This window comes from Paramormyrops kingsleyae, chromosome 20, assembly GCF_048594095.1.
Source record: "Paramormyrops kingsleyae isolate MSU_618 chromosome 20, PKINGS_0.4, whole genome shotgun sequence".
NCBI lineage: Eukaryota > Metazoa > Chordata > Actinopteri > Osteoglossiformes > Mormyridae > Paramormyrops > Paramormyrops kingsleyae.
In genome coordinates, this window is record NC_132816.1 from 21176189 (window position 1) to 21201006 (window position 24818).

The 24818-nt window shown below is 43.6% G+C and overlaps 2 protein-coding genes and 1 pseudogene across 3 annotated transcripts; all 3 read left to right on the forward strand.

The window, feature by feature from the left end:
- Positions 1 to 1521: 1521 nt before the first annotated feature.
- Positions 1522 to 11412, forward strand: LOC111848516 (sideroflexin-1). Of its 2 annotated transcripts, none has more exons than XM_072703568.1 (11): positions 1522 to 1871; positions 4278 to 4460; positions 4974 to 5144; positions 5242 to 5340; positions 6480 to 6555; positions 6950 to 7035; positions 7302 to 7429; positions 7957 to 8006; positions 8168 to 8217; positions 9058 to 9105; positions 9702 to 11412. In XM_072703568.1, the coding sequence occupies exons 2-11, from the start codon at positions 4297 to 4299 to the stop codon at positions 9796 to 9798; spliced, it is 969 nt and encodes a 322-aa protein (XP_072559669.1). In that variant the 5' UTR covers positions 1522 to 1871; positions 4278 to 4296; the 3' UTR covers positions 9799 to 11412. The 2 variants fall into 2 exon arrangements, with proteins under 2 accessions (XP_072559669.1, XP_072559668.1); XM_072703567.1 differs by having other exon boundaries at positions 1524 to 1871; positions 4275 to 4460.
- Positions 11413 to 11760: 348 nt separating this feature from the next.
- Positions 11761 to 19852, forward strand: LOC111848331 (interferon-inducible GTPase 5-like). Its single transcript, XM_072703569.1, has 3 exons — positions 11761 to 14443; positions 17336 to 18035; positions 18210 to 19852. Exons 2-3 carry the CDS (start codon positions 17471 to 17473, stop codon positions 18833 to 18835), a joined length of 1191 nt encoding a protein of 396 aa, XP_072559670.1. The 5' UTR covers positions 11761 to 14443; positions 17336 to 17470; the 3' UTR covers positions 18836 to 19852.
- Positions 19853 to 21637: 1785 nt separating this feature from the next.
- On the forward strand, positions 21638 to 22957 carry LOC140581372 (interferon-inducible GTPase 5-like; annotated as a pseudogene).
- Positions 22958 to 24818: the final 1861 nt, after the last annotated feature.

Here is a 24818-nt window from a genome sequence, read left to right on the forward strand (position 1 = left end):
GTTGCCCCCAGCCCACAGTCAGAAGCACAGAGAACGTACCATGTGGAGCTCGAGGCTGTTTCACCTCCCTTATTTATCCATCAGAAATGCAGAAACAGGGTTCGCACCCTCCGTGATTGGATGCCAAACGGGAATCCAGGAATGGGGGGATGGTACCAGGAAATCTTTTTTTTTTTAAACCAGGCATCCAAATCCGCAGGTATCCCGTAATTCCGGCCTGAAGACGCCCAGTAGCTCCGAGGGCGCTCTGAGGTCCAGCTTCCAGCTGCTCCTTCTGTCAGCTCGCAATAACGCCCGGTTTCATTGTGAAGAACGTCACCACGAACCTGCACCCAGGACTGAAAGGCATCGTCAGGTGAGAAAATGAGACGTTTTCAGTCCGCAGCTAAAATTCAGCACTTTCAGTGTTTATTTGAGACCGGCTGGACATCTACGGACTGTTAGCATTAAATTTGGATTCTGTAGGTTATAAATGCACTAAATGTCTCTTTACAAAACCTTTCATTCTGCTTTGCCTGTGCTTACCCTTGCTAGGGCAGCACCGCGGACAGCGCAAGCAGGAGTGGCAGGTTAATCTTCAAAAATAAAACAGTATAATAACAACCTAATTAAAATATTAATCTGCAACTCGTGAACTAGTGAAACGGTTGCACTTGGCTAACTAGTAAAACCCTCAAAACGGGTTTATAAAGCTACAAACACATCACATATTTTACGTCAGCAGCAACTATTTTTTAAGTTAGAATTGGACCCCAATACCTCGGAGTTTCGGTATAAGTTTTTAAGTATAAACATTGTCATGGAGTACTAAGGCAAATTTGCAATGCAATGCTAATCTAAGGTAAGTACCCTGCCTTACGACCATTAAATAGTAAAATAAGTAGCCTATTAGTAAGTAAATAAGAAAATAGTTTTTGTATTGTACGGAGTCCAAAGATGTCGCGCTGCCTGCTGAAAACTTTACCTGATCTCCATGTTACGCTCCGTTACCTCCTGCGATACTGAAGCGCTCCTTTGCTTCCGAAACGTCCGCCTCCTCCGGCCAACTGATTGGCTGATTAAAAAACCACCGATAGGGGGCAACAGCGCGTGGGGGGACTGCCAGGTACAATTTCCAGAATCAAAGGATGTTTATAGGGATTATTTTTTACGCTTCCCGAAGGTTGCAATTTTAATGGTCAATGATGTATTGTTTTGTTGGTGATATGGTGATATGTCAATCTAAGCAGTGCAACATATTAAGTGATGTGAGCTGGAGCCCCACAGGGGCACGTACACCCCGGCAGAGTTAAGGGGCCCAGTTTAACACTAAATACGTAAAATTCTATGTAAAATTGGGCGGGCAGGAGTTCAAGCTGCCATCTGTCATGGGCCCAACATTTCTAGCTACCCTGGGTGTAAGTGCATAGGTTCTAAATCAACATTTTCTCAATGTTTCCATCTGGTCTTGTGCAGTTCGGTATTTATCCACTTGGAGATCGTGTCCTTTCTTCGTGTTCAGCAGACGGGAGCCCATGACTCATTTTGACCGCTCGCTCTGCCAAAAGGGGGAGCGCACATAAGCGTTTAAAGGCACAGCGTGCCGATATATATTAAAAACTTTTTACTGGCATATTCTATCGCACTTAACTGGAGAAATTAGCTAAATACCGGGCAGGCGGGGGCAGCGGCGCTTGCCGTGCCTGCGGTCGGTGTGTCGCCGCGGGCGGCGCCGCCTTCCCCCCGGGCGCTATCAGGTGACAGCCCGCCTGCCCCGGTTGTCATCCGTCGTTGTCTTTGCTGGGCATTCGGCGGCTTTCAAGCACCGCGGAGGCACACGGACCCGCTTAGGGATTCGGAGCCTTTGACACCGTCCACCCTCATAAGCAAAGGTAGGTCCTCTGCTTGGCCATTTATGTTACTGACCGCTCCTGCTAGTTTAACCCAGCCTGACTAACCCCCATGGGTCAGACAAAACGGCTCGGGCGCCTTTTTCTTCTGCTAATACAAAGTTTCTTAGGTTACTACTTTCTAAAACGACGAGACAGCAGTTTGTTCTGTCCAAAAGAGCTATTTAAAAGCGACCTTCCTGTATGTATTATTTTTACTGTTAGCCATCTTAACTTATGTGTAAAAGCTTAAAATATTTTCTTCCCCATTTTCACCGGAAAAGTTGGCTACTACACGTTAAAATTCCACTTTTCTGGCGTTTTATGTGATAAAACGTCATTGATCGACTGGGTTCCGAACATTCCCTACATTTAACTCTTCATTTTTATAACATTAGTTTCCTATAAGTAGCGCCCAATTACCGACTTTACTGTGGTATATTAATGTCACTTCGCTAGTTAATTTATTACTAGCCAATTCAATGTTTTTACACGTCCAGGCAGCAGATAACGAGTAGTTTCACTTTCTGTTACTTCAGAAAAAAACAATGTTCTGGCAAACATAGAAGCCTACTGTGCGAAAAATGTTTAATGATGGCTGCGCAAATATTTTAATAAAAAATCTAAATAATTGTTATTGACCTCATAACATTATTGTTATTATTGTGAAAACATCGGACACTTTGTAACTTGCTTGCTCCGCTTTAGTAGCCGCTGCACTAGGCCTGTACTTCTTAATAGACAGAATTCACCTTAGTAGCCTGTATTTTACACATCGACTAAAATAATGATAATGCTTAAATTTACTAGGGAACTTTATAGTAGATTTTCTTGATCAGGGTTTATTATCACCGAATGCCAGATTGCGCTGCTTCTGCATGGCGTTTAAGATAATTCGTCGTTTATTATTATTATTATTATTATTATTATTAACACCCACTGGCTATCGCTCAAAAAAGGACGTTAAACTATTTTGCTCGCGCGCGCGCGCACACGCACGCATGCACATACCGCGCGCGCCGCATTGTGCAGTTGCATTTTTTCGGTCGATGCCCGTGCCGTCTCGAGCCAGCGCTGGATATTTTGATCCGGTTTCAGGGTGATCTGACTGGTTCTGAGTCTCCGTCCCTTCCTTTTGTGAAAGTAATTTGCATATGGCACAAATCATGTAGGGCAGTTATGAAATGATTTTTAAATCCAGGATATTAAACTGTCCTGACTAAGAGCTTTATCTTTTTCCTACATTTAAATTTCTCTGATCCTCCAAGCATCCTGCATTTCAGCTGATAAACACAAAATTGATCCCACAGCGCACGCTGATTCACACTTAGCGATTTAAAATGCAGCGACTTCAATAACAAAAAAAGCTGTCATTGTGGCGTGGTGGATAGAGGGCCCCACGAAGACAGGGCCCCTGACAGCCTAGGGTCTGCCCCCTTCCGGCCGGCCCTCCCTGGGTAACTCTATGGGCTCCTGCGTAAAGCATCCTCAGTGAAACACCCAGGTGTGGCTCTGCAGAGCGTGAACGCTTTGTACGCTTTGATATTCTGCCAACCCTGAACTGCTCCTGCTTATCTCTAGTGGAAGAGAACATGAAATGCCGACAGCTGACGTTACTATGCTAAGTATTTAATGGATCCAAGGAATTCAATTTTTTCTCGTTTTGTACTGGCTGACCGATTGTTTCATGTCATGCCTATGAAGATAAATGACTTGCATCATCGCAAAAGCACTCAGGTGCCTGGGGTCGCCTTCCCCTGACACGGCTCTTGCCGGGAGGTGAATCATGTGACTGGAGCCAGGCAGGCACTGAGAGATTGTGCACTTAGATGCCCGTCTAATGTTACACTCACTAAGCAGGTCACTCAGGGGATAACCAGGGAGCAGGATTGTTGCTGGGACTGCACTCACAAAAGAGTGCCCTCTCAATTAAATAAAGAGACACAGAGCACCATTCCGCATCCCCATCGCGGTTTGTGCAAAAGATATTAAATGGGGATGTTTTTGGGAGTCTGGGAGTTATGCGAAAGCCGCAAACCACACGTGAAGGCCAGCAGACGAGAAACAGAAAGTTTAGTAACATATAAATGCAAGAAATATACGTACAATGCTGGTTTGGAGCATGTCACACGTACGTACGGCAGCCTTTCATCTGATATCTCGCGGTGATCTTTCTATCTCAGGTTTCTTGTATCTTTTTGCTTTGCTTGCCAAGGGGACCAAAAATTTTTATGCTGCTTTTTCCAGATCGAGAGGGCTTGCGTCCCTAACCCCCACGATGTGTGCAAATGCGCGATTTGCGTGGTGATAAATGCCACCACTGTCAAAAATAGCCTGAACCGTAGCAATGTCTGTCACATTGGAGAGAGGATTTTTCAAAGGGTCACCAATGCCTGGTGTCCCCAGCAGGGGGAGCTCAGCTGCAAGGATGTCAGGAGGGCTATCACCCAGCATCAATATCGCCGAGCCGCGATGGGACCAGGGCACCTTCGCGGGCCGTGCCAAGCACTTCTTCATGGTCACCGACCCCAGGAACGTCCTTCTGTCGAACCGGACCCTGGAGGACGCACGTGTCATTGTGGAGGACTACAGGTGAGTTTAGGGTCAGACAATGAGTTGTCATTTGGACATCAGCAGACCTCCAGGAGTACAGAAGTGCTGAGGTTTGGTTAGAAAAGCGGGCATGTTCTGCATTGTGTGGCTTTTCCCCTTGGAAAGTTTCTTCGGTGACTTTCAGGGCATTTTTGCAAGCTTAGTCACCTTCCTGTTTTTTTCAGCCATTTTAATCCAGTGCAAGGGTGGGCAATCTTATCCACAAAGGGCCAGTGTGTATGCAGGTTTTAGGGGTAATCCTTAGGTCAGCTGTTCAAACCCAGGTGTGAGGACTCTTCAGCTAATCAGTCCTCTAATTAGTAATCTAATTAGGGAGTTGCAGCGAAGACCCGTCTACACAGTGACTTTTTCTGGATAATATCGCCCACCCCTGATCAAGCGCCTTCATCAGCCGTAAGTCGCATGCGTGTGTGAGCGACCTGTTAGTCAGCCTGTTTGAACGTAACAGCAGCTCCCTAAGCAGTGAGCCCTCTGCTGTTTGCGTGGCACCAGAAAGGGGATCGTAAAGCCGGGGCTGTCGGAGGACGAGCTCTGGAGGGCCAAGTACATCTACGACTCCGCCTTCCACCCGGACACGGGCGAGAAGATGGTGCTGATCGGCCGCATGTCGGCACAGGTGCCTATGAACATGATCATCACCGGCAGCATGCTAACCTTCTACAGGTAAGGGCTTGAGATTTTCAGCATTGTCACGGGCGCGTGTCATTGGCCAGAGCCTTGTGTGTCTCCTAGTGTAAATCTCCTCCCCTCCATCCTGCAGGACCACCCCAGCTGTGATTTTCTGGCAGTGGGTCAACCAGTCCTTCAATGCCGTGGTGAACTACACCAACCGCAGTGGGGATGCACCCATCACTGTGAAGTAGGTGGCAGCTCCGTGTGCTGAGAGTTTGGCCTTATCTTAGCCAGTGCTGTCGGCTTGTGAGTAATTGTGGATGTTCCTTCGCAGGATGTGGCCATTAACTTACTACACTGACAGGCTTTCAATCTCTTTCTACATTGTCTGTAATTAAAATGCCGCTCTCTAGCTCCCTCAATAACTCGAGTCTCACATCTCCAGTGTCACTGGTCTTAACCCAGCCCCGTATCTCTGCAGAGCTTTCATGGTCTTCTAAAAGGCTTCCTGGGTATTCAGGTGGTCAGTCTCTTGTGGAAACTGCAGCATGTGTCCTGGACCAGACTCTACATCTGGCTGATATCCTCCTGAGACCCAAGGAAAAAAGTGTCCTTCAATTTTAGGTTATTTGTCTTTGGAGGAAATAAGACATCTTACAATTTAGATTTTTTCAAATTTATTTTAATTTTTAATTTCACAGCATGTCCTCTTTAGTGTAATAAATACGTTTCCTTACATCAGTGAAAAGATAGATGCAAAAACAAAATGTCCACTACAATGGACATAAATGAATGTTGGTTAAGGCGTATTTAAACTGGGCTGATGGGTCCAGGACAGTTTTGGTGCGTTTACCCCTTATAGGTGAAACTCTGACACCACATTTCACGTGGTGTTCCATATGGTGCAGAATGTTGTCATGGAAACTGGTGCTGGATGCCGCTTGTATATGCTGTGATATTGCCCATCTCTCCAGCTCTCTGGTTGCTTTGAAGTTGAACAGGAAAGATGGTGGATAATTCTGACGTGTCCTTGGCTTGTGATGGAGGCCGATGTGATCAGCAGACAGAGAATGATTGTGTGTGTGTGTGTGTGTCTGTGTGTGTCTGTGTGTGTGTGTGTGTGTGTGTGTGTGTGTGTCTGTGTGTGTGGGTTATGTAAAACCTATTATTTTCCCCACAAGGTGAAACTCTTTGAAAGTCAATCAAAAAACTAAAAATTCCAAAAGTCTTGTATTTTCTTTGGTTACTTATGATAAAGGTTAGGGCTGGGTAGGGGTTCAGGTTGTTGTTATTGGGATTAGGGTAGTGGCCATAGAAATGAATGGAGAGTCCCCACAAAGATACAGCTGTCTAATCTGTGTGTGTATCTGTGTGTGTGCGTTGCAGCCAGCTGGGTGCTGCCTACGTCTGTGCCACCTCTGGTGCCGTGGTCACTGCCCTGAGCCTCAAGTCCCTCGCCAAGGTAACGGCACGGGTCTCCTGAAGCCCCACATCACAGACGACCCAGATGGCATTATGGGTCAGTGGCTGAGGTTAAACCCTTGGGACAGTAATCCTGCTTACAAGCCATGTTAGCTGTTAAAGTCCCAGGAGGGGCTCTGTTCCCCAGGCAAGACATTTAACTTAAATTACTCAGATAAAATATCCAGCTGGATGAACAGGCCACATCGATTCATTTAGATGAAACCAGCGGGCTAATTAAATAAGTGCTCAGATAGATGATAACGCAGGGAAATGGACGAGGCGTGTGATCTGTGAATTCTCCTTCAGTGACGTTTTCTTTCTGTGACTTATTCTGTCCACCGTTGTGACGTAATGAATGAATGAATGAGACTTGTGTGTGTTTTCCTTCCCAGCACCTCCCACCCATAGCGGCCCGTTTCATTCCCTTCGCTGCGGTGGCCGCTGCCAACTGCATCAACATCCCGTTCATGAGGCAGAGGTGAGGAACGTTGGGGGCGGCAGCTGGCTGAGACTGGAATGTCATCGAGCGTATCAGTCTATGACAGATGGATGCCCTCTGCTGGACTGGCTGAAAGAGGAAGGGCAGGGAGGGGCGCAGGGTAGGGCATTTGAAGCGTTGATAGAAGGTCGCCCTCTGCTGGACTGGAGGTCATTGCACAGATATGTTACTTCAGTCTGGATTAAAGATGTTTTCCAGAACCCTTTTACAACAATTGTGTATGTCCCCCCCTCCCACCCCCACAGGGAACTAAAATATGGGATCCCTGTGATGGATGAGGATGGCCACCGACTGGGACAGTCCACCCAGGCCGCCAGACAGGCCATTGTCCAGGTTGTGGTGTCCCGGATTGGCATGGCCATGCCGGCCATGGGTAAGACATGGGTCCCTACATGATGTGCTGACATTTAGCTTCACTGTCAACCTGAAATGCAATACAACTGCCTCTAGGTCCACAGTAACACAGGTCTGAATACAGAGTTGGATAATTCAGGTCCGGAGAGTAAAATTCCAGACGGGGATTTTGTTTCAACCAACCAGTTGAGTACTCTGTGACTGTGACTCTTTATGTTCACCTGGTTGGTTGAAACACAATCTTGGTCTGGACTTTTACTCTCTGGGTCTGAATTACCCAACTCTGTCTAAAATTCACTGGGAGGACAGGAATGATTGACGATCAGCAACTAAAAGACACTGTATATATTCTAGCAGATAAGATGCTATGAATTACCTTCTTTGGTTTGTATAATTTAACAAACAGACAGAAACGTTAATCTTTGAATGTGTTGTGGGTACTCTTGTTATGGCTAGTAACAGTGGGGGCTGTTTGACGGACAGTAGCGTCAGCCAGTGAGAGTCATCGGTTGTCCCACTAACCGCTGTCCCTTTATCCCATTTAAGCAATCCCTCCAATCATCATGAACGTGCTGGAAAGGAAGGCCTTCATGAAGGTACGCCCGGTTCCGTCGCCAGTGTTCTGGAACAACCAAGAACCCTATCGCCCCCTTCCTTAGCAGCATACTGGTGAAAGACTGTCTGCCAGTGAGCCAGTGTCACTGCATTGGTAGAGTACAGCTTTTTCAGCAGCGCTCTCCTTGTTTGTTGCTTGCAGCGATACCCCGTGCTCAACGCACCCGTTCAGGTTGGGCTGGTCGGTCTCTGGTAAGTAAACGCCACAGTGTATCTGAGCTGAGATGCAGGTCAGCGTCTGTAGTAGTAAACATGTCTGGCTGAGGCTCTGTGCTGCTTGTGTGGCACCTCCTTCTTCTCTAAGAGCTTTATGTCTCTCAGCTGGTCCTGTGTCACCTGTAGCCTTCCTCTCCTCCTCTGACTTTCTCTCTGACTCCCCTGTAGTGACTGATTGTAGCCAGCAGGGGGCCCCCAAACCTCACGGGCCCCAGGTAAACATGTGATTTCATTGGTATTAAACACGACCGCTGCTAACCCATTTTTATCCTCACTCTTTCCCTGTCTCTGCGACACGTTTCTCTCTCCCTGATTCTCCCCGTCTTTCGTGTCTTCCTCGGTCGGTGTTTCTCTCTCCCCGATTCTCCCCGTCTCTCGTGTCTTCCTCGGTCGGTGTTTCTCTCTCCCCGAATCTCCCCGTCTCTCGTGTCTTCCTCGGTCGGTGTTTCTCTCTCCCCGAATCTCTCCGTCTCTCGTCTCTTCCTCGGTCGGTGTTTCTCTCTCCCCGATTCTCCCCGTCTCTCGTGTCTTCCTCGGTCGGTGTTTCTCTCTCCCCGATTCTCCCCGTCTCTCGTGTCTTCCTCGGTCGGTGTTTCTCTCTCCCCGATTCTCCCCGTCTCTCGTGTCTTCCTCGGTCGGTGTTTCTCTCTCCCCGATTCTCCGCGTCTCTCGTGTCTTCCTCGGTCGGTGTTTCTCTCTCCCCGATTCTCCCCGTCTCTTGTGTCTTCCTCGGTCGGTGTTTCTCTCTCCCCGATTCTCCCCGTCTCTCGTGTCTTCCTCGGTCGGTGAACACTAAGCACTGTTTTTCTCCTCCAGCCTGGTGTTTGCCACCCCTCTGTGCTGCGCCCTGTTCCCACAGAAAAGGTAAGTCTCTACTGGCTATAATCACTATATTCTATTGCAGACTATGTGTAGGTCACTGCACAGACGTCCTGCCCTGTCTCAAGGCCAGTTATTACTTCACGCGAAAGTGGGAGCCCCACAGTGCTGGACCGTCCTCATTCCTGAAACTAATTTTAAAAATCTAGTTAATACTAACATGACACAAAAACATACACAGGTATACGGCGTTACAGTACAAACATATTTTATTTTAGCTTGTAGCCGTCTGGGAGTCTTTACAATCCTGTAAATGTTGGTATTTATGGACTTTCTCAGTCATCCATTCTTTAGATCCACTTGTATTTGTTATCATTCTGAAAAGTTGTGCACGTACGATCTTTGGTCCGATTACTTTCTGACCTCCTGCTACTTTTCACCTGGCCAATGAATGATCGAGGTTTGCTTGCATCACTGAACAGAGCCTCAGTGGAACCTCTGCACTGAAATATTTTCAAGTGTTGCACAGCACTGCTACTGAAGTAAAGTCCAGCCTTCAGGCAGTTGGGGGGGGGGTGTTGGGGGTGGGGTGGTGCATGTCCCATTGACCCGCCTGTCCTACCTGTCCTCCACACCTACAGCTCTATGAAAGTGAGCAGCCTGGAGCCGGACCTGCAGGAGAGCATTCGGAACAGCAGCCCCCACACCCTTACGGTTTATTTCAACAAGGGCCTGTAGGGGGCGCTGCTCCTACAGCGCAGGACCTGAGGGAGGGTTAGTAAGAAGGGTGCAGGGGATCTCTGTGGGAAAGGTGGGGTTGGATTGGAGTGTGTGTCCTGCCACTGAGTGGAGCAGAGCTGCAGTGGAAAATGCAGGAGAGATAAGAGAGAGAAGCTGCATTCCTCTGCTTGTGTGGCCCCTTTGCTGTAAGCTCCAGTGTTGCTTTGAAGCTTAAAGCCATCCTTTGTTGTTTGGACTGATGTCATCTAGGGGTGAAAAGGAGCAGAACGTTTAATTCAAAGCCATAGACCGCATGAGGTCATCCCGGATTGGTGTATTCCCTGCTGAGCACTTAGATGCACCAGCACTTATGCATCAGGTGGCCAGAGTCTCGATGGAGACTCAGCTGTGGAGACAGTGCTGCTTATGGACTATGCTGTATGACATGTCAGACAGGGAGAACGAGGGATTTTATCCGTTAATGCTAATTCTTATGATGCTAATGCGAATTCTTATGATGCTAATTCTTACGATGCTAATGCTAAATTCTTATGACATTAATGCTAATTCTTATGATGCCAATGCTAATTCTTATGACATTAATGCTAATTCTTATGATGCTAATGCTAAATTCTTATGACATTAATGCTAAATTCTTATGACATTAATGCTAAATCTTATGATGCTAATGCTAATTATTACAACACTAATGCTAATTCTCACGATTGTTAATGCTAATTCTTGCTTTCTAGCTGTTTTCTGCCTTACGCTTCTGAGACATGGAGTCACAGTCAAAACCCATCTAATCCTCAGACACTGCTGATGTTTTCAGTAAATGCACCTCCCAGGAAAACTGACCTACGGTATAAACCTTTCCTTCAGTTGGGACTCCCTAGCCCTTAGCATTTCCTCCACAACCCCCTCGTCCCGCCCCTCCCCTTCCAGGCCTCGTGTCCCCTTGTCAGTCTCAAGGTAAAAGTTAAATATATCAAACATGCAGACCAGCTATGAACGGTCTGTATTTATGTAGCTCCACAAATACCACACACGGTGCACACAGACCTCTGTGCACTAACAGATCAGCCAGGTCGTTTAAACAATGTTACACATGCTCACTTGTTTTAACATGGTTTGGTTGTTCTTTCAGAAGGTTTTATGTCATTTTCAAGATGAAGTAAATTAGAACAAATGTGCTGTCTGATGGGAGTCCTTTCAGCGTCGGTGCTCTGACTCGGTGGAAAGACTCAAGTCAGGTTTAAAACCTGCAGCCCTCACTTGATAAGCTGGTCCATCAATTGCTATGTGCTACAAGAAAAGCAAGGAACTGAGTTCATCGATGAGATTATTGTTGGCCATACTTATTACCATGATGGATGTGTTCAGATTAGTGTATATCATTGTGTCTGTTTACAAAAAAACAACTTTTAAGTAAAACATAGCAAACAGCAGATTTGTTTTTATATCACATATACCTTCTATAAAGTGTTCTACAGTATTGTGCAATAGTTGGCAAACAAAGTGATGTATTAAAGCTGTTTACTGGGGAGTGAGTGCATGTTTTCTCAAGAAAAAATATAATTGAACATTAGAATGTAAATGAACAGCAACACAATAAAAAATGACAAGAATTTCTTCCACTCTCCAAACAATTATTGATATTTTGGATGAGTATACAGTAGCATTTTTATACTGCATGTCCATACTAGCGATGTTCGACTGATAGTCGGGTTCGGTGCTCTGTTTCATCATTGGTGTGATGACAGACTTCAAGTTTTCCCATTCCACTACCGATAGACCACCCGCATCTGGTGAGTTTATCGGGGGTCTGCGCTGTCTCCAGTGACCTGGAAGATGTGCAGTTCCTCCTCATCAAAGTCAAAGAGTAAGATCACTTTATCCCCTTTGGGCATCTCCCAGGTAGCCCTCAGGTCTTCTGACGGTGCCATCATAGGTACCTGTCTACGTGTTGTACAAACACCATCCTCCTCCTGAATCTTAGGCCATGAGGCTGAATCTTTCCTTTCGGTCGTGCCAGACATGTCTGTATTTATAATCTCTGTATTACCTCTTACTGTTAGGCCTACTACTTTTAGACCATGCATGAAGCTTGCTATATTCTCCACGGCCTGCTGGGGGCGTGGCACTCCAAACATGTACAGTGGTACCTCAGTTCTCAAACTCATTAGAACTCGAATTTCTTAAAAGTCGAACAAACCAGTTCGAAAAAGAAATTAGCTAGAACTCGATCTGAATCCCAGAAGTCAAACCGTGAATGCCGACCTAGAATAAATTGTATGCGCGGGGAAATGAGTCATGCGGCAGCAGAAACAAAGGGCAACGCTTCAGTCTGTCTGGCATTGGCTGTGATAGCATCGTGCATGTTCACACTAGCTGAATACATATATTTAGACAGTAAAAATACATTTAGACAATGATAGACAGTAACAGTATTATTATATAATAAAATACATTTAAAAATAAAGATTTCTTATTAATTAATGTAATATTAATAATAAACCATTAATACATTTAATTATAATAATATTATCCTGCCAAGCGGGGACTGAACGGAGACAAAGGCGCAGATCTCAGGGTATCGGGGAATACGGGGTTTAATTACTGGTAAGGCAGGCAAAACGCATGCAGACGGACAATACAATGACCGGACTGGGGAAACAAACTGAAACGCGGGCTAAATACAGAGGACTAATGACAACAACCACAAACAGCTGATCACACGGGGATTCAACATGGGGTTAACGAGGGGGCGTGGCACATGGAAGGAGCGGACCGTCGGGGCAGGACACATTGTTTTTTTTAACTTTACACATTGTTTGGATAAATTTATTTTCTTACTTTACAAATTACTGTTTTGATAAATGTGCTTAGATGTGTTTAGTACAGCATATGCTCTTGTTTTAACAAGTTCATTTTGTGTTTAAATGCTAAAAAAAAAAAACATATTTAGGTGTAACATTTTGGGGGCAGGGAACCAATTAATTGGTTTTCCATTATTTCTTATGGGGAAAATTCGATCACAACTCGAACTTTTTAGGATTCGATCCGGAGTTCTGAACGGATTAAATTCGAGTTCTGAGGTATATACCACTGTATAACTAGTAAGGGGCAATTCTTCACTAATGAGACTAGTGAGAGTTACACTAGTAAGAGCCAAATTGTCCACTAGTAAGAGCCAAATTATCCACTAGTTCCACTATAGTCACACTAGTGAGGTCAAAACACCGTCACTAGTGCAATTAGTGGACATTTTGACCTTTACTAGTGTCACTAGTGGAGATTTTGGCCTTTACTAGTGCTACTAGTAAGCGTTTTAAGCCTTACTAGTTAACTAGTGCAGCAAATTTCAGGCAGACACATTAACAAGTTGCTTAACAAACGCTTGACTAGTAAGCATTTTTGCAGTACTAGTACGACCTAGTCGCGTACTATTGCGCCAGGATATCTTACCAGTACGGCCAAAGTCCAAACAAGTAGAGCAGAGCGGGCTTGATATCACGGATATCAGAATAAATGCTCAAACGGCTTTCCATACGAACTAGTAGAGCAGAGCGGGCTTGATAACACGGATATCAGAATAAATGCTCAAACGGCTTTCCATACGAACTAGTAGAGCAGAGCGGGCTTGATAACACGGATATCAGAATAAATGCTCAAACGCCTTTCCATACGAACTACTGTAGTAGAGCAGAGCGGGCTTGATATCACGGATATCAACAACAAACAAACAAATTTATTTTTGTATAGCGCATTATCACAACATTATATCGTCTCAAAGCGCTTTACAGCATCCCCACCCAAAGCCCCCAGTGAGTAAGCCATAGGCGACAGTGGCAAGGAAAAACTCCCTAGAAGGAAGAAACCTTGGGAGTGACCAGACTCAAAAGGGGGACCCATCCTCCAGGAACAGGTGTTGGGAGAGTCAAATACAGTAAATTTTGAGACACAAACGGGGAGCAGGGGGGAGATGGCAAGCCGGTGCCAACGCTCCCTCCAATCGCCAGGCAACCAGAAGGCAGGGAGCGGGTCATACAAGGAAGACGACACAGGCAGAACGGCGAGCTGGATGCACGGACGTCATTGGTAGTGGCGACGTCACATGTAGCAGGGTGTGCTGGACATCTTGATAGATTGAGGGCTCCAGGCAGCACCCTCCAGGAGAAGTATAAAATATGCAATTAGTCAAAGTAGGGGAGACTATAGGCAGTGCTAAAAGTTAGATGAGTGCAATATGAAGTGCAATGCTCCGGCAGATATGGCTATATGGCAGCATAAGTAGGAGGGAGAGGCAGGTGGGAATGCAGGCATGGGGAGTCCCTGAAATGACAGCACTCCAATCCCAAAAGGGATTGTGAAGCTAGAGTGACAGCAGAATAAATGCTCAAACGGCTTTCCATACGGGCATTATTTTCAGGTAGATTCGAGCACGCTTCTCGTACAAACTCTACTCTAGACTACAGGTAAGTAGCACTTTTACGAGAAATTCGAAAGGTTCGATATCACTTCACTGAAAACGTTTGTAACATAAAGGGGTGGAGCAAGAAACAGAAACTATACGAACGAATGTTAAGATTAGACTGAAGTTTTCTGTGTCATTTTAATGTCTACTCCAATCTAGCCCGAAGGATATTTGAACTTGCCTTTGGTAAGTAAAGAAAGAAAAACAAATTCACACTAAGCCTAACTGTATGTTAGTGTTTTCGAGTTGTGATTGTTTATTTATGGTCATATTACGATGTACGTTCTGTAAAAACGTCTTGTATCCATAGTCCTGTGTTTATGCGAAAGTTTTCGTCGTAAGACACCTCTTTTCCCCCAAGTTAAAATATATTTTATGTATGGTTTCAGACCAGGCTCCAGCTCTCCGTAATAGGGTGGGCCAGAAAGATTTTCTTTTTTTTTCGGGTGGGGGCAGTTATATAAGTGAAATACATTCAGAAGCAACAGGACGTCTAACCCTTTATGTCCTTCAGCTACACAGTTCTTCTGCGGCTATATGACGTCTTCGTTACCTTTGCTCTGCTTAAATTTATCCTTCATATGTGTGTGTGTGTGTGTTTGTGTGTGTGTGTGTGTGTTTGTGTGTGTGTGTGTGTGTGAGCGGGTATACCTTACTTTATGGGGACACAATGTACCCACAACGTGATGAATACCCGTTTGTTTTTTTTTGCCTTCCCTTGTGTTTTTCTCCTTCCCGGGAAAAAACGGATATTCATCACGTTGTGGGGACATTGTGTCCCCATAAAGTAAGGTATACCCACTCACACACACACATAAGGGAAAACTCAATTTAATAGAAATCTGTGACTGAAATGAAAAAACTAAAAATGCAAAAACTCTTGTATTTTGCTTGGTTACTTATGGTTATGGTTAGGGCTGGGTGGGGGTTAAGGTTGTCATAGTTAGCATTTTTACAATAGAAATGAATGAGTGGTCCCCATAAAGATATTTGTACCCAACGTGTGTGTGTGTGTGTGTGTGTGTGTGCGCAGTATAGCTTAGTATAGTTACTTATGTAGAGTGAACTTTCCACACAGTGTCTATATAGTGAAGCTTCTTTGATGTAAACATTGCTGCAGTTCATGTACGTTTATCCCCCACTTGAGGTTGAATCCAGTCTTTTCATCCACCCTTTCTCACACTTTTTGTTGTATTTTTCTTGTATTTTTCCCACATAGTTATTGGCATTGTTAGCGAACTAGCTAAAGAAACTCCATTTTGATTTTGATTTGCTTTCATTTGTATGGGGAAGGAGAGGGGTGGAGGGAACAGGATAGTGAAACAGGACAAACTCAGCTGTTTTGCTTTATTAGCCAGGTATGGTGGAGAGAGACAGGAGATGGGGAGCAAGCCCAAGGAAGCAACTACATTAAACAACAAAGTCCTGGAATATTTTTGTCAGTCAGCACCTGTCTTGTCCCAGTCTTGTGTCTTCTCCCTGTTTGGCCAGCAGGTGTCACTGGCCATCCTGTCCTCTCTGTTGTCAGTCTGTAGTGTTTCCCCAGCTCCCTGTCGGCCGCATGACTCAACGAGCTGAATTTGCAGCTACCTGTTAACCTCTCTGTTGTGTGTTTGAATCCTGTATCAGTTTTTCTAGTTCCTGTGATTTTGTGGTTTATTTTCTGTTTTGGTTTCTTGCTTTGTGCCTTTGTTGTGTTTTACTTGTCTGTCTTATTTCCCCAGTGTTATTCTGTTTTTCTTGTTTCTTTGTCAGTTCATAGTTTCCCTGTTTAGTTTCTGAGTAATTATTAGTTTCACTTGTTGCCTGTTCTTGTGCCTGTCCTTGTGTGTTTGCCAGATTGCTCGTTGCCTTGCGCCCTCCCGGATTGGTTAATTGTCTATGTCTCACTCCTGCTTGTTGTTACCCGGTTCAGTTTTTGTATTTAAGTTCCCGCCTGAGTTCAGTTCCCTAGTGGGTCATTGTATGTGATGGATGTTGATTGTTGTGTGATCTGCCCGCCCCCTTTCACTTTTGACCCCTCGTGGTCCATTTTGTTATTGTAGTGTTCCTAGTGTTTTCTGTTAATAAACCACGTTCGTCCTGTGGGTCGTCCACATTCTGTGCCCGCCTGCATGATGCCTCACCCTCGCTCCAGAACTGCCCAAGTTCATGACAATTTTATTTTAATATAAGCTTATGCAAACAAGAAAGAAACATTTTCAGAAAGCAAATAGATAAATAAGAAATATACAAATAAAAAATATATGTCCTTGTGTTAATAACACACATTTTCTTTACGTCTCCCTCTTGTGTGGGTGGTACAATCCAAATTTACTAGCCTGTCAGGCAATATGATCATGTTATGTAATGAGGAATTCACTTCTCTGACGCAGAACCCTTAATAAGATCAAGGACATTCCACACTACACTGAGCAGATATATTTCAATAATGCATAATATTTACATCATGGTCTGATGATCTCATTGTTGTATGGTAGTTTTGGGATTGCTGGAATTCTTTCCTGAATTTTTACTATTTGTGCTGAAATTTGTTGTAAGTTAGTTTAACTGTTGAGTATAACAAAGACATTGTGTTTAAAACACTCTACACTATACTATATGTGAAAGACATTAGATAATCCTTGCATATGCAGGCTAAGATATATAGAAAAAAGTACTCGATTATGCACATCTATCCGGAACGTCTGCCACCCCGCGCATGTATTCACAAAACATACATTCATTAATTATATGAATCACAGAACTGGAAGAGATGCATTATACAGAAGAACATGGAAATGTGTGCTATATGACACTGTATTGTTTTTGTTAAAATTAGCTATGTCACATCCCATGTGCAGACGCGGCTTAATCAGTTGCCCCAAAATGACAACACCTGAACTCTTAGCTAGAAAAGCTCACTCAACCTTGCATTCAATGTGAGGTATTATTAATCTAATGTCACTTACTGAGCGCTTCTCTCGTCTCCTTTGTCTTGCTTTGACCTGTCCTTCCTTCTGAGCCTCAGTCCTACCATGTCCCCATCTCTTCAGACCTCCCCAGTGTGGTAACCTTCTGTCCTTCATATTCCTTTAGGACTGACTTTCCCGGCTTACGACTTCTTCAGCTCCATTACCCCGACCAAGAAACAAGATCCATTTCAGTTTGCCTGTCTCCTTAATAAACGCTCCTTGTACCGCATTTGGGTCCCTGAATATCTGTCATAACACTATGGATGAAAAATATGACATAATTACTGATGAGGAAGGGAAAGATATCAGAGAGGCACTGGAGAACAGCACCTTGGCTACAGCAGCTGAAAAGATTCAAGAATATTTTAACCAACTAGATCACACTACTCTGAACATTGCTATCACTGGAGAGTCCGGTTCTGGGAAGTCCACCTTTGTTAATGCTTTCCGAGGGATTGGGGATGATGATGGAATCAACTCAGCCCCCACTGGTGTAGTGGAGACTACCATGGATGCTAAATGTTACCCCCACCCAAAGTATCCCAGTGTCCGGCTGTGGAATCTACCTGGAATCGGAACCCCCAACTTCAAGGCAGACACTTACCTTCAGGATGTGAAATTTGAACGCTATGATTTCTTCATCATCATTGCATCAGAGCGTTTCAGGTCCAGCAATGTACAGCTGGCCTTGGAGATCCAGAAAATGAAGAAGAGTTTCTATTTTGTACGCTCCAAGATTGATAATGACATTAGTGCAGAGAAAAAAAAGAAAACCTTTGACCATGATAAGACATTAAAAACAATCCGAGATGACTGTATTAAAGGTAAGGTCTATGAAAATCCTTACAGAAAAGTAGGAGAGGATAGGATGAATAATTCATGGCAAAACATGGTAAGAGTGATTACAGAGGTTAGGTGTAAAACATATTTCCGTTATTTTTTATTAGAGCTCTAAAGAAATTTGAAGCAGCTTGACATGTTTTCCCTCTGTCTTTCAGGTCTTCAGAAACAGGGCTTAACTTCTCCCACAGTCTTCCTGATTTCCAGCTTTGAACTGGGAAGCTATGACTTCCCTTTACTTGAAGAGACCATGGAGAAGGAGCTTCCCATGCACAAGAGGCATGTCTTCCTGTTGTCCCTGCCCAGTATGAGCCAAAAAATCATTGAGAAAAAGAAGGCAGCCTTGCAGGCAGACATCTGGAAGATGGCCGTACTATCAGGCACAATAGCTGCCATACCCATCCCAGGCCTATCAGTTGCTGTTGATGTGACTATTTTGGTCAAAGAGATCTCCAGATATTATAAGGCATTTGGTCTAGATGAGGATTCTTTGAGAAATCTTTCTGGCAGAACAGGGGTACCTTTTGAAGACCTGAAATCGGATCTCAAATCTCCCCTTAATAAGGAGATAACAGCTGATGTGGTCATTAAGCTGCTGACCAAGGCAGCTGGAGGTGGGTTAATGCTTCTTGAGTACCTGGTGAGCAACATTCCTGTTTTTGGATCCTTGGCAGCTGGTGGGATTTCCTTTGGGACCACCCGCTACATGTTAAAGACCTGCCTGAATGAACTGGCTGAGGATTCACACAGTGTGCTGATGAAGGCTTTACAGACTCCAGTCTAACCCAATATACTTACCATCTATACATTCTTTACCTGCATCAACTAAATCTATCACATACACACGTTCATGTGGGTCCATTATGTATATAACACTGTTATCGGTAAGGTAGTATATTTATGTTTTTATATATAATAATTCAGTATATGGTAGAATTATTTACAAAATAATCACATAACCTCTTAATATGCTAATTCATAATCAATATAAGTATCATGTTAAGAAACAAGGAAAATCATACTGCTTATCTCTGTATGATTTCTGTCTAGTTGCTATTCTCTTGTCATTTACTTAACACTTAACTCTGTAATATGTTACAATTTGTTAAACATCTGCAGTTTGAAAAATGACCAACTTCAAATGGTTCACATTTTATTATATAAAAAATTATTGTGCCAAGGCTAATAAAAAGACAAAAATCTTTTACCAAGATGCCTATTTCTACAATATTGTGCAAGTTAACAACACATGTTATGATTATCTAAAAGAATATCTGACCAAACTAACATGAGTGATAACTGTGATCCTGGATGCTTGTTTAACAAAGTTCAGTCAAGTTCTTCTACACCAAACTCCCCCACCTATGTTTTTATGGACTTTGCTGCGTGAGTCTTCCCCAAACTGCTCCCACAAAATTGGAAGCACAGAATTGTCCAAAATGTCTTGGTATGTTGAAGTATTAAAATTTCACTTCACGGGAACTAAGAGTTCTAGGCCAACTCCTGGAAAACAACCCCATACCATTATCCCTCTTCCACCAAAATTTACAGTTTGCACAATGTGGTCAGGCAGGTAATGTTCTGGCCTCCACCAAAACCAGACTCATCCATCAAAGTGCCAGACAGAGATTTGTGATTTGTCACTTTACAGAACACATTTCTACTGCTCCAGAGTCCAGTAAGTGTGTGCTTTACACCACTCCATCTGATGCTTGGCGTTGTGCTTGGTGATCTGAGGCTTGCATGCAGCTGCTTGACCATGGACGCCCATTCCACGAAGCTCCTGGCACACAACTGTCTGCCAATTCATTGTGCCATGTACATTGTGTTAATGTAATTCTGCCATGTACATTGTGTTAATGACAATAAAACTGAATTGAATTCTTGTTATTGTGCCTATATGAAATGTTACTGACAGTATTAAGTGCATGCAGTAGTAATAGTAGAATGTTTTTTGCCTTGTTTTCAATTCTCCAAGGTAGTTTGTTTAATAATTACTGATTCTGATTGGCTAGAGGTTTCACAACTGGCTCAAGGTTAAAGGAAGAATGGAAAATCAGCAGGACTTGGCCCTTGAGGACCGTGATTAAAATAGACCTGTCTTGGCGCAACATCTGACATGTAATCTAGGTCTAGGTATGGTTTATCTTATCTTGTAATACAGTCAGAATTAGTTTGGATTTTATTAGTCCAAATTGCAGAGATGCGTGTCATTACCAGTGACAAACTAGACCTGGGAAAATATTGATATTTTAAGTTCAGGTGGCAGACACGTGGGTGGTGTTCTGGGTAGTCAGGCAGGCAGTTTGTTTGCCATGTTCTTTGGTTCCATTTCATCCATTTAGCATGAAGACCAATACTCTTATACAAACTAGGCCTCTCCCAAAAATCATTCATTGTTAATAAAGGTGCTTTGTGACACAGTGGTTCCTAGCCTATAGCCTACAATAGAGAATTAGAAAGGGACCAGTGAGTTTTGACATTTTCTTTGAACAGTGTTACAAATTGACATACATTCAATTACTTCCCAAGAAGGAGATACTTTGTGTTTGAAACTGCTGCTACTCTGGATGAAATGGCCCACCTTGTAAATATTAATTAGAAAATTAGATTAATTAGTTAGATTTTGAATCTTGTTATTTGTGTCTGTTTGTTGATAAATCTTACTGGCTTTAGACAGCTAGAAGCCAATTGCATGGCTGCAAATGTTGGGAAAGTGTGAAGGAAATGGTGTAATGTGGTGAGTGATGTGGGAGAGAGGTGCAGAACAAGCCAGCAGATATGAGTGCTAGCTGAGTGTAATTCTCGAGTTGGCTGTGAACAATTATACTATTAAGACTATTTTTGGGAGTTTGCTGATAGATTACAGCAACTCACAAATGACATGTAAGCCAAAGTCATTGATTCAAATCACATAAAATCATATAATACATATTAGTGACACTTAGTATTCATTAGTATAAATACATACCATGTTTTTATTATTAAGTCTTGGCTTGGGTATGGCCAGTGTTACCAGCTACTTTCAATGGAAAGTAGGTAAAGCCTTCCGGCAAAGTCACTAAATGTCACTAGATGATGCCATGTGTTAATGAGCATATTGGTAATGCCATCTTCATTCTGCCATCTTCATTCCGCCTAGTGTCTGGTGGCATCAGACCTATATGTCTGTTTGCTTCTATTCTATTTTCTGTTTTCACATGCACTGTATTTTAATACAGCTGAATTCCCAATAAAGCTGTTCTGATTTACATTTGTTGTTTCTGTTGTCAGACAACATAACATGTATGATATTGTGACTGAAATGCAGCCCATTTAGACTACATGTTGACCAGCAGTCACTTACAAGCTGCTGCTCTGTACTGCTAAATTCAGGTTATACAACTGCTACAATATTTTGTGGTGCAGCCTCTTTTTACCAATATAACAGTCTTCTCCCGTAATGTTTGATAAGTCTGGTGAGCACATGGCAATGAGAGATAGAGAGAGAGAGAGAGCGAGTGAGAGAAGGATAAAAATAAACTAAATATGAAAGATAGAAGTGGGGGGTGGTTGTAGCCCCCCCAATAATAATTTTTCTCCCGTAATGGATGGAGACCTCAACCCCCTCAATGTTCCAGCCAAAGTTACTCCCTTCCATGGGATCACGTCATGAGGTGACCAAAGCCGTACAAAACTGAAAGTTCCGACTGTAGCGATTTGACAGTACATTGCAGCTTATAGACATGTGCGCTGTATTTATGTTCAAAATAAGTATTTTTTTTTTAATTCAGTGGGTGCAGCTTATATTTAGGTGGGCTTAATAGCCCGGAAATTATGGTAATTTGATTATTTATTGTATTTGTTATCGTATTTTCTTTTCGATTGCTTTTTATTTACTGGCTGTTGCAACAAGTAAATTAACGCAGTTTGGGACCAATAAAGTCTTTATCTAAATGAAACGTTATTTCCGCTCTTCCCAAACTGGAAGAGAGCAGCTACTACGGTGACACTGCACACAATAAGTGAGGCAGAGATCCAGGACATCAGCAGTAGCATCACATCACGGGTGGTGACAGAGGTGGTGGCACAGCTTCAGGACAGATTGGAGAGCTAAAGTCCACCACACTTGATATTGCGGTGACAGGAGAGTCTGGTTGACTCATCCTTCATTGATGGCTTCCGTGGTGTGGGTGATGAAGATCCAGCAGCAGCGAAGACGGGTGTCACAGAGGCGACCAGGGGGACCATCCCCTACGTGAACCCCGATATGCCCACAGTGCGTCTGTGGGACCTGCCTGGCACCGGGACACCAGATTTTCAGCCTAAGACCTACCTAGAAGCTAAAGGTCTGTATCAATTTGACTTTTTCATCATTATAGCTTCTGAGCGATTTCGGGAATCTCATGTCACACTGGCTCAGTGTATAGGGCAAGCAGGGAAAAAGTTTGACTTTGTATGCAGCAAAGTGAACAACAACCTGGAGGCCACAGTCCTGCAAAGAGGTGGAGAACCATCTGCCATATTGAATTGGATACGGGATGACAGCAGTGCAGCATTGAGGAGGAGTGATGTGCAACAGCCTCGCATGTTCTTGATGTCTTGCTTCCAGCCACATCTTTTTGGCTTCCCTTTGCTGCACACCACACTGGAGAGTGAGCTGGAGGGCCACAAGCGCCACGTTCTTCTCTTGGCACTCCCCAACCTCACCTCGACTGTGCTCGAGAAGAAGAAGCAGGCTCTCCATGGAAGTGTGTGGCGGACAGCTATGACCGCTTGCCTGGGAGCCATGAGACCAGTGTCTGCTGCATCTGGTACTGTTCCCTTGCTCATGGACACACTGCGATCCTACCAGCAAAGCTTTGGGATAGACACCAACTCACTGCACCGCTTGGCAAGTCTTAGAGGGAAATCTTTCCAGGTTTGACGTAATCTGGAAAATTCCTTGTTTTTGAATTCCTGACTCCTCATTTTGGTTTATTGCCCAACATGTTTAATCAAAACATATGCACTATTTGTCTTAAACTATCTGTGTACTTTAATATGCTCCAAATCTCCTTCCCTTGTTAGCAAATATCCACTTGTGCTGGTTGCTTAATGTCTATCAATGGAGTGTTAAATTGCTTCACTTTACCTCCCTTCCACCTGGAGCTTCAGGAGGGCGTTTGGTTTCCATTTACTGGAAATGTTAGCACCAGAAATGTCACATGAAACTGAAACATAGTGAACTTAAACTTAAGCAAATAAGCAAATAACTGACAACAACAATACTTCATTAAAAAAACACACACACCCAACGACAGCCTATAATGCATAAACAGGTTTGGTTTGTCACGCCACGGTATAGTCGAAAGTGACAAAGTGACATTTAGTCAGTCCCTAGCTCCTCCAGTCAACTGTCAAAATGGCAAATCATCATAAGTCAGGTGCTCAGAAAAGGAGAAGAAGAAACGAAAGAGAAAATGAGAGCAGAGGTGCAAGGGACTTTATGGCCAGGTATTTCATAAAAGATGTTGAAGTCAACAACCTGTGCCCACTCAGAAATGGGGGTTGGGGGGGGGGTCACGGAGATCATGTAGTCCTCATGCATCTCATTTCAGATACATGGTTCTGTCTGCTGCCCGACCCAAAGGAAACATTAAAGAAACCAAACAACCTTCACTTTTTATTTACATAGAAAAATAGATGGTCAGTTAAACACTGCTCAGCAAGCTGACTTACACCATGAATACTAGCACTTGTACCATATTTTTAAAAGATGTTTTCCCAGTCATAACTACCACAATTAAATCCTCACTTTTAGGCCCAATCCCAATACCCCCACTTAGCCCTACCCCTCCGTTTTGTGTGTACCCGCATAGGGTAGTGTTGTCCCATTTCTTTTTAGCAGCGAGGGGTAGTGGTGTTCAGATGCTGATTCAAAACCGAGTGAAAGAAGAAAATTCCCACAATGCATTGCAATACACAACAAGAAAAGAAAAGATGGCCAGCAGTGTGGGGAAAGAAGCTCATATCTTTATAAATACGCTTGCAAAAATATTTTAGCGGAATATCTTAGTTTCATGTAAGTGAAACGGAGTATGAGGTTGAATTTTTCAAAAACAATTTTCTGAAAATCGCTAATTCCGTGCATAGAGACAGAGCAGTATCTCTAGTATTTATAGAGAAAGAACCGAGCAGGGGTGAGTTTCACAAAACCGTCGAAGAATTAAGGACGTATTTATTCAGAGAGAGAGCATTCAAAGTCCTTTTTATGTAGTTTTTTTGGCTACAACACTTTTGGGAAACTTACCCCCGATTGTTTGCTGTGTTTTCTGTGTTTTCTGTAGTCTTCTAAGTGCATTATTCTACATCGTGCAATATATAAAAGACATTGTTCCTGAAATATTGTTTATGCAACATAAACACATTGTTTATGCAAAACATGTGCATGTTTTATAGAAATATTGCATGCAATATGCTTAATTTTAAATCTGCGTGCCATTGCCAAAGGAATGCTAATCCACAAATCGACAGTGTCATAATCATTCTGTAATATTATAGGGACACGTCAGTGGTATAATCATGTTGTAATGTTAAAGTGACTTGTCAGCTTGGGAAAATGATACTGGACTCAGTATCTCAAAGGAGATTTGGGAGGAGGGACTGAAAAGAATCCATTCCTGCTCTATTAATGCAAGATTACAACTTATACAGTATAAAGTGATGCATAGGTTACATTACACTAAATCTAAACTCAATAAAATTTACCCTTCAGTTTCCCCACTATGTGATAGATGTAGGAGCTC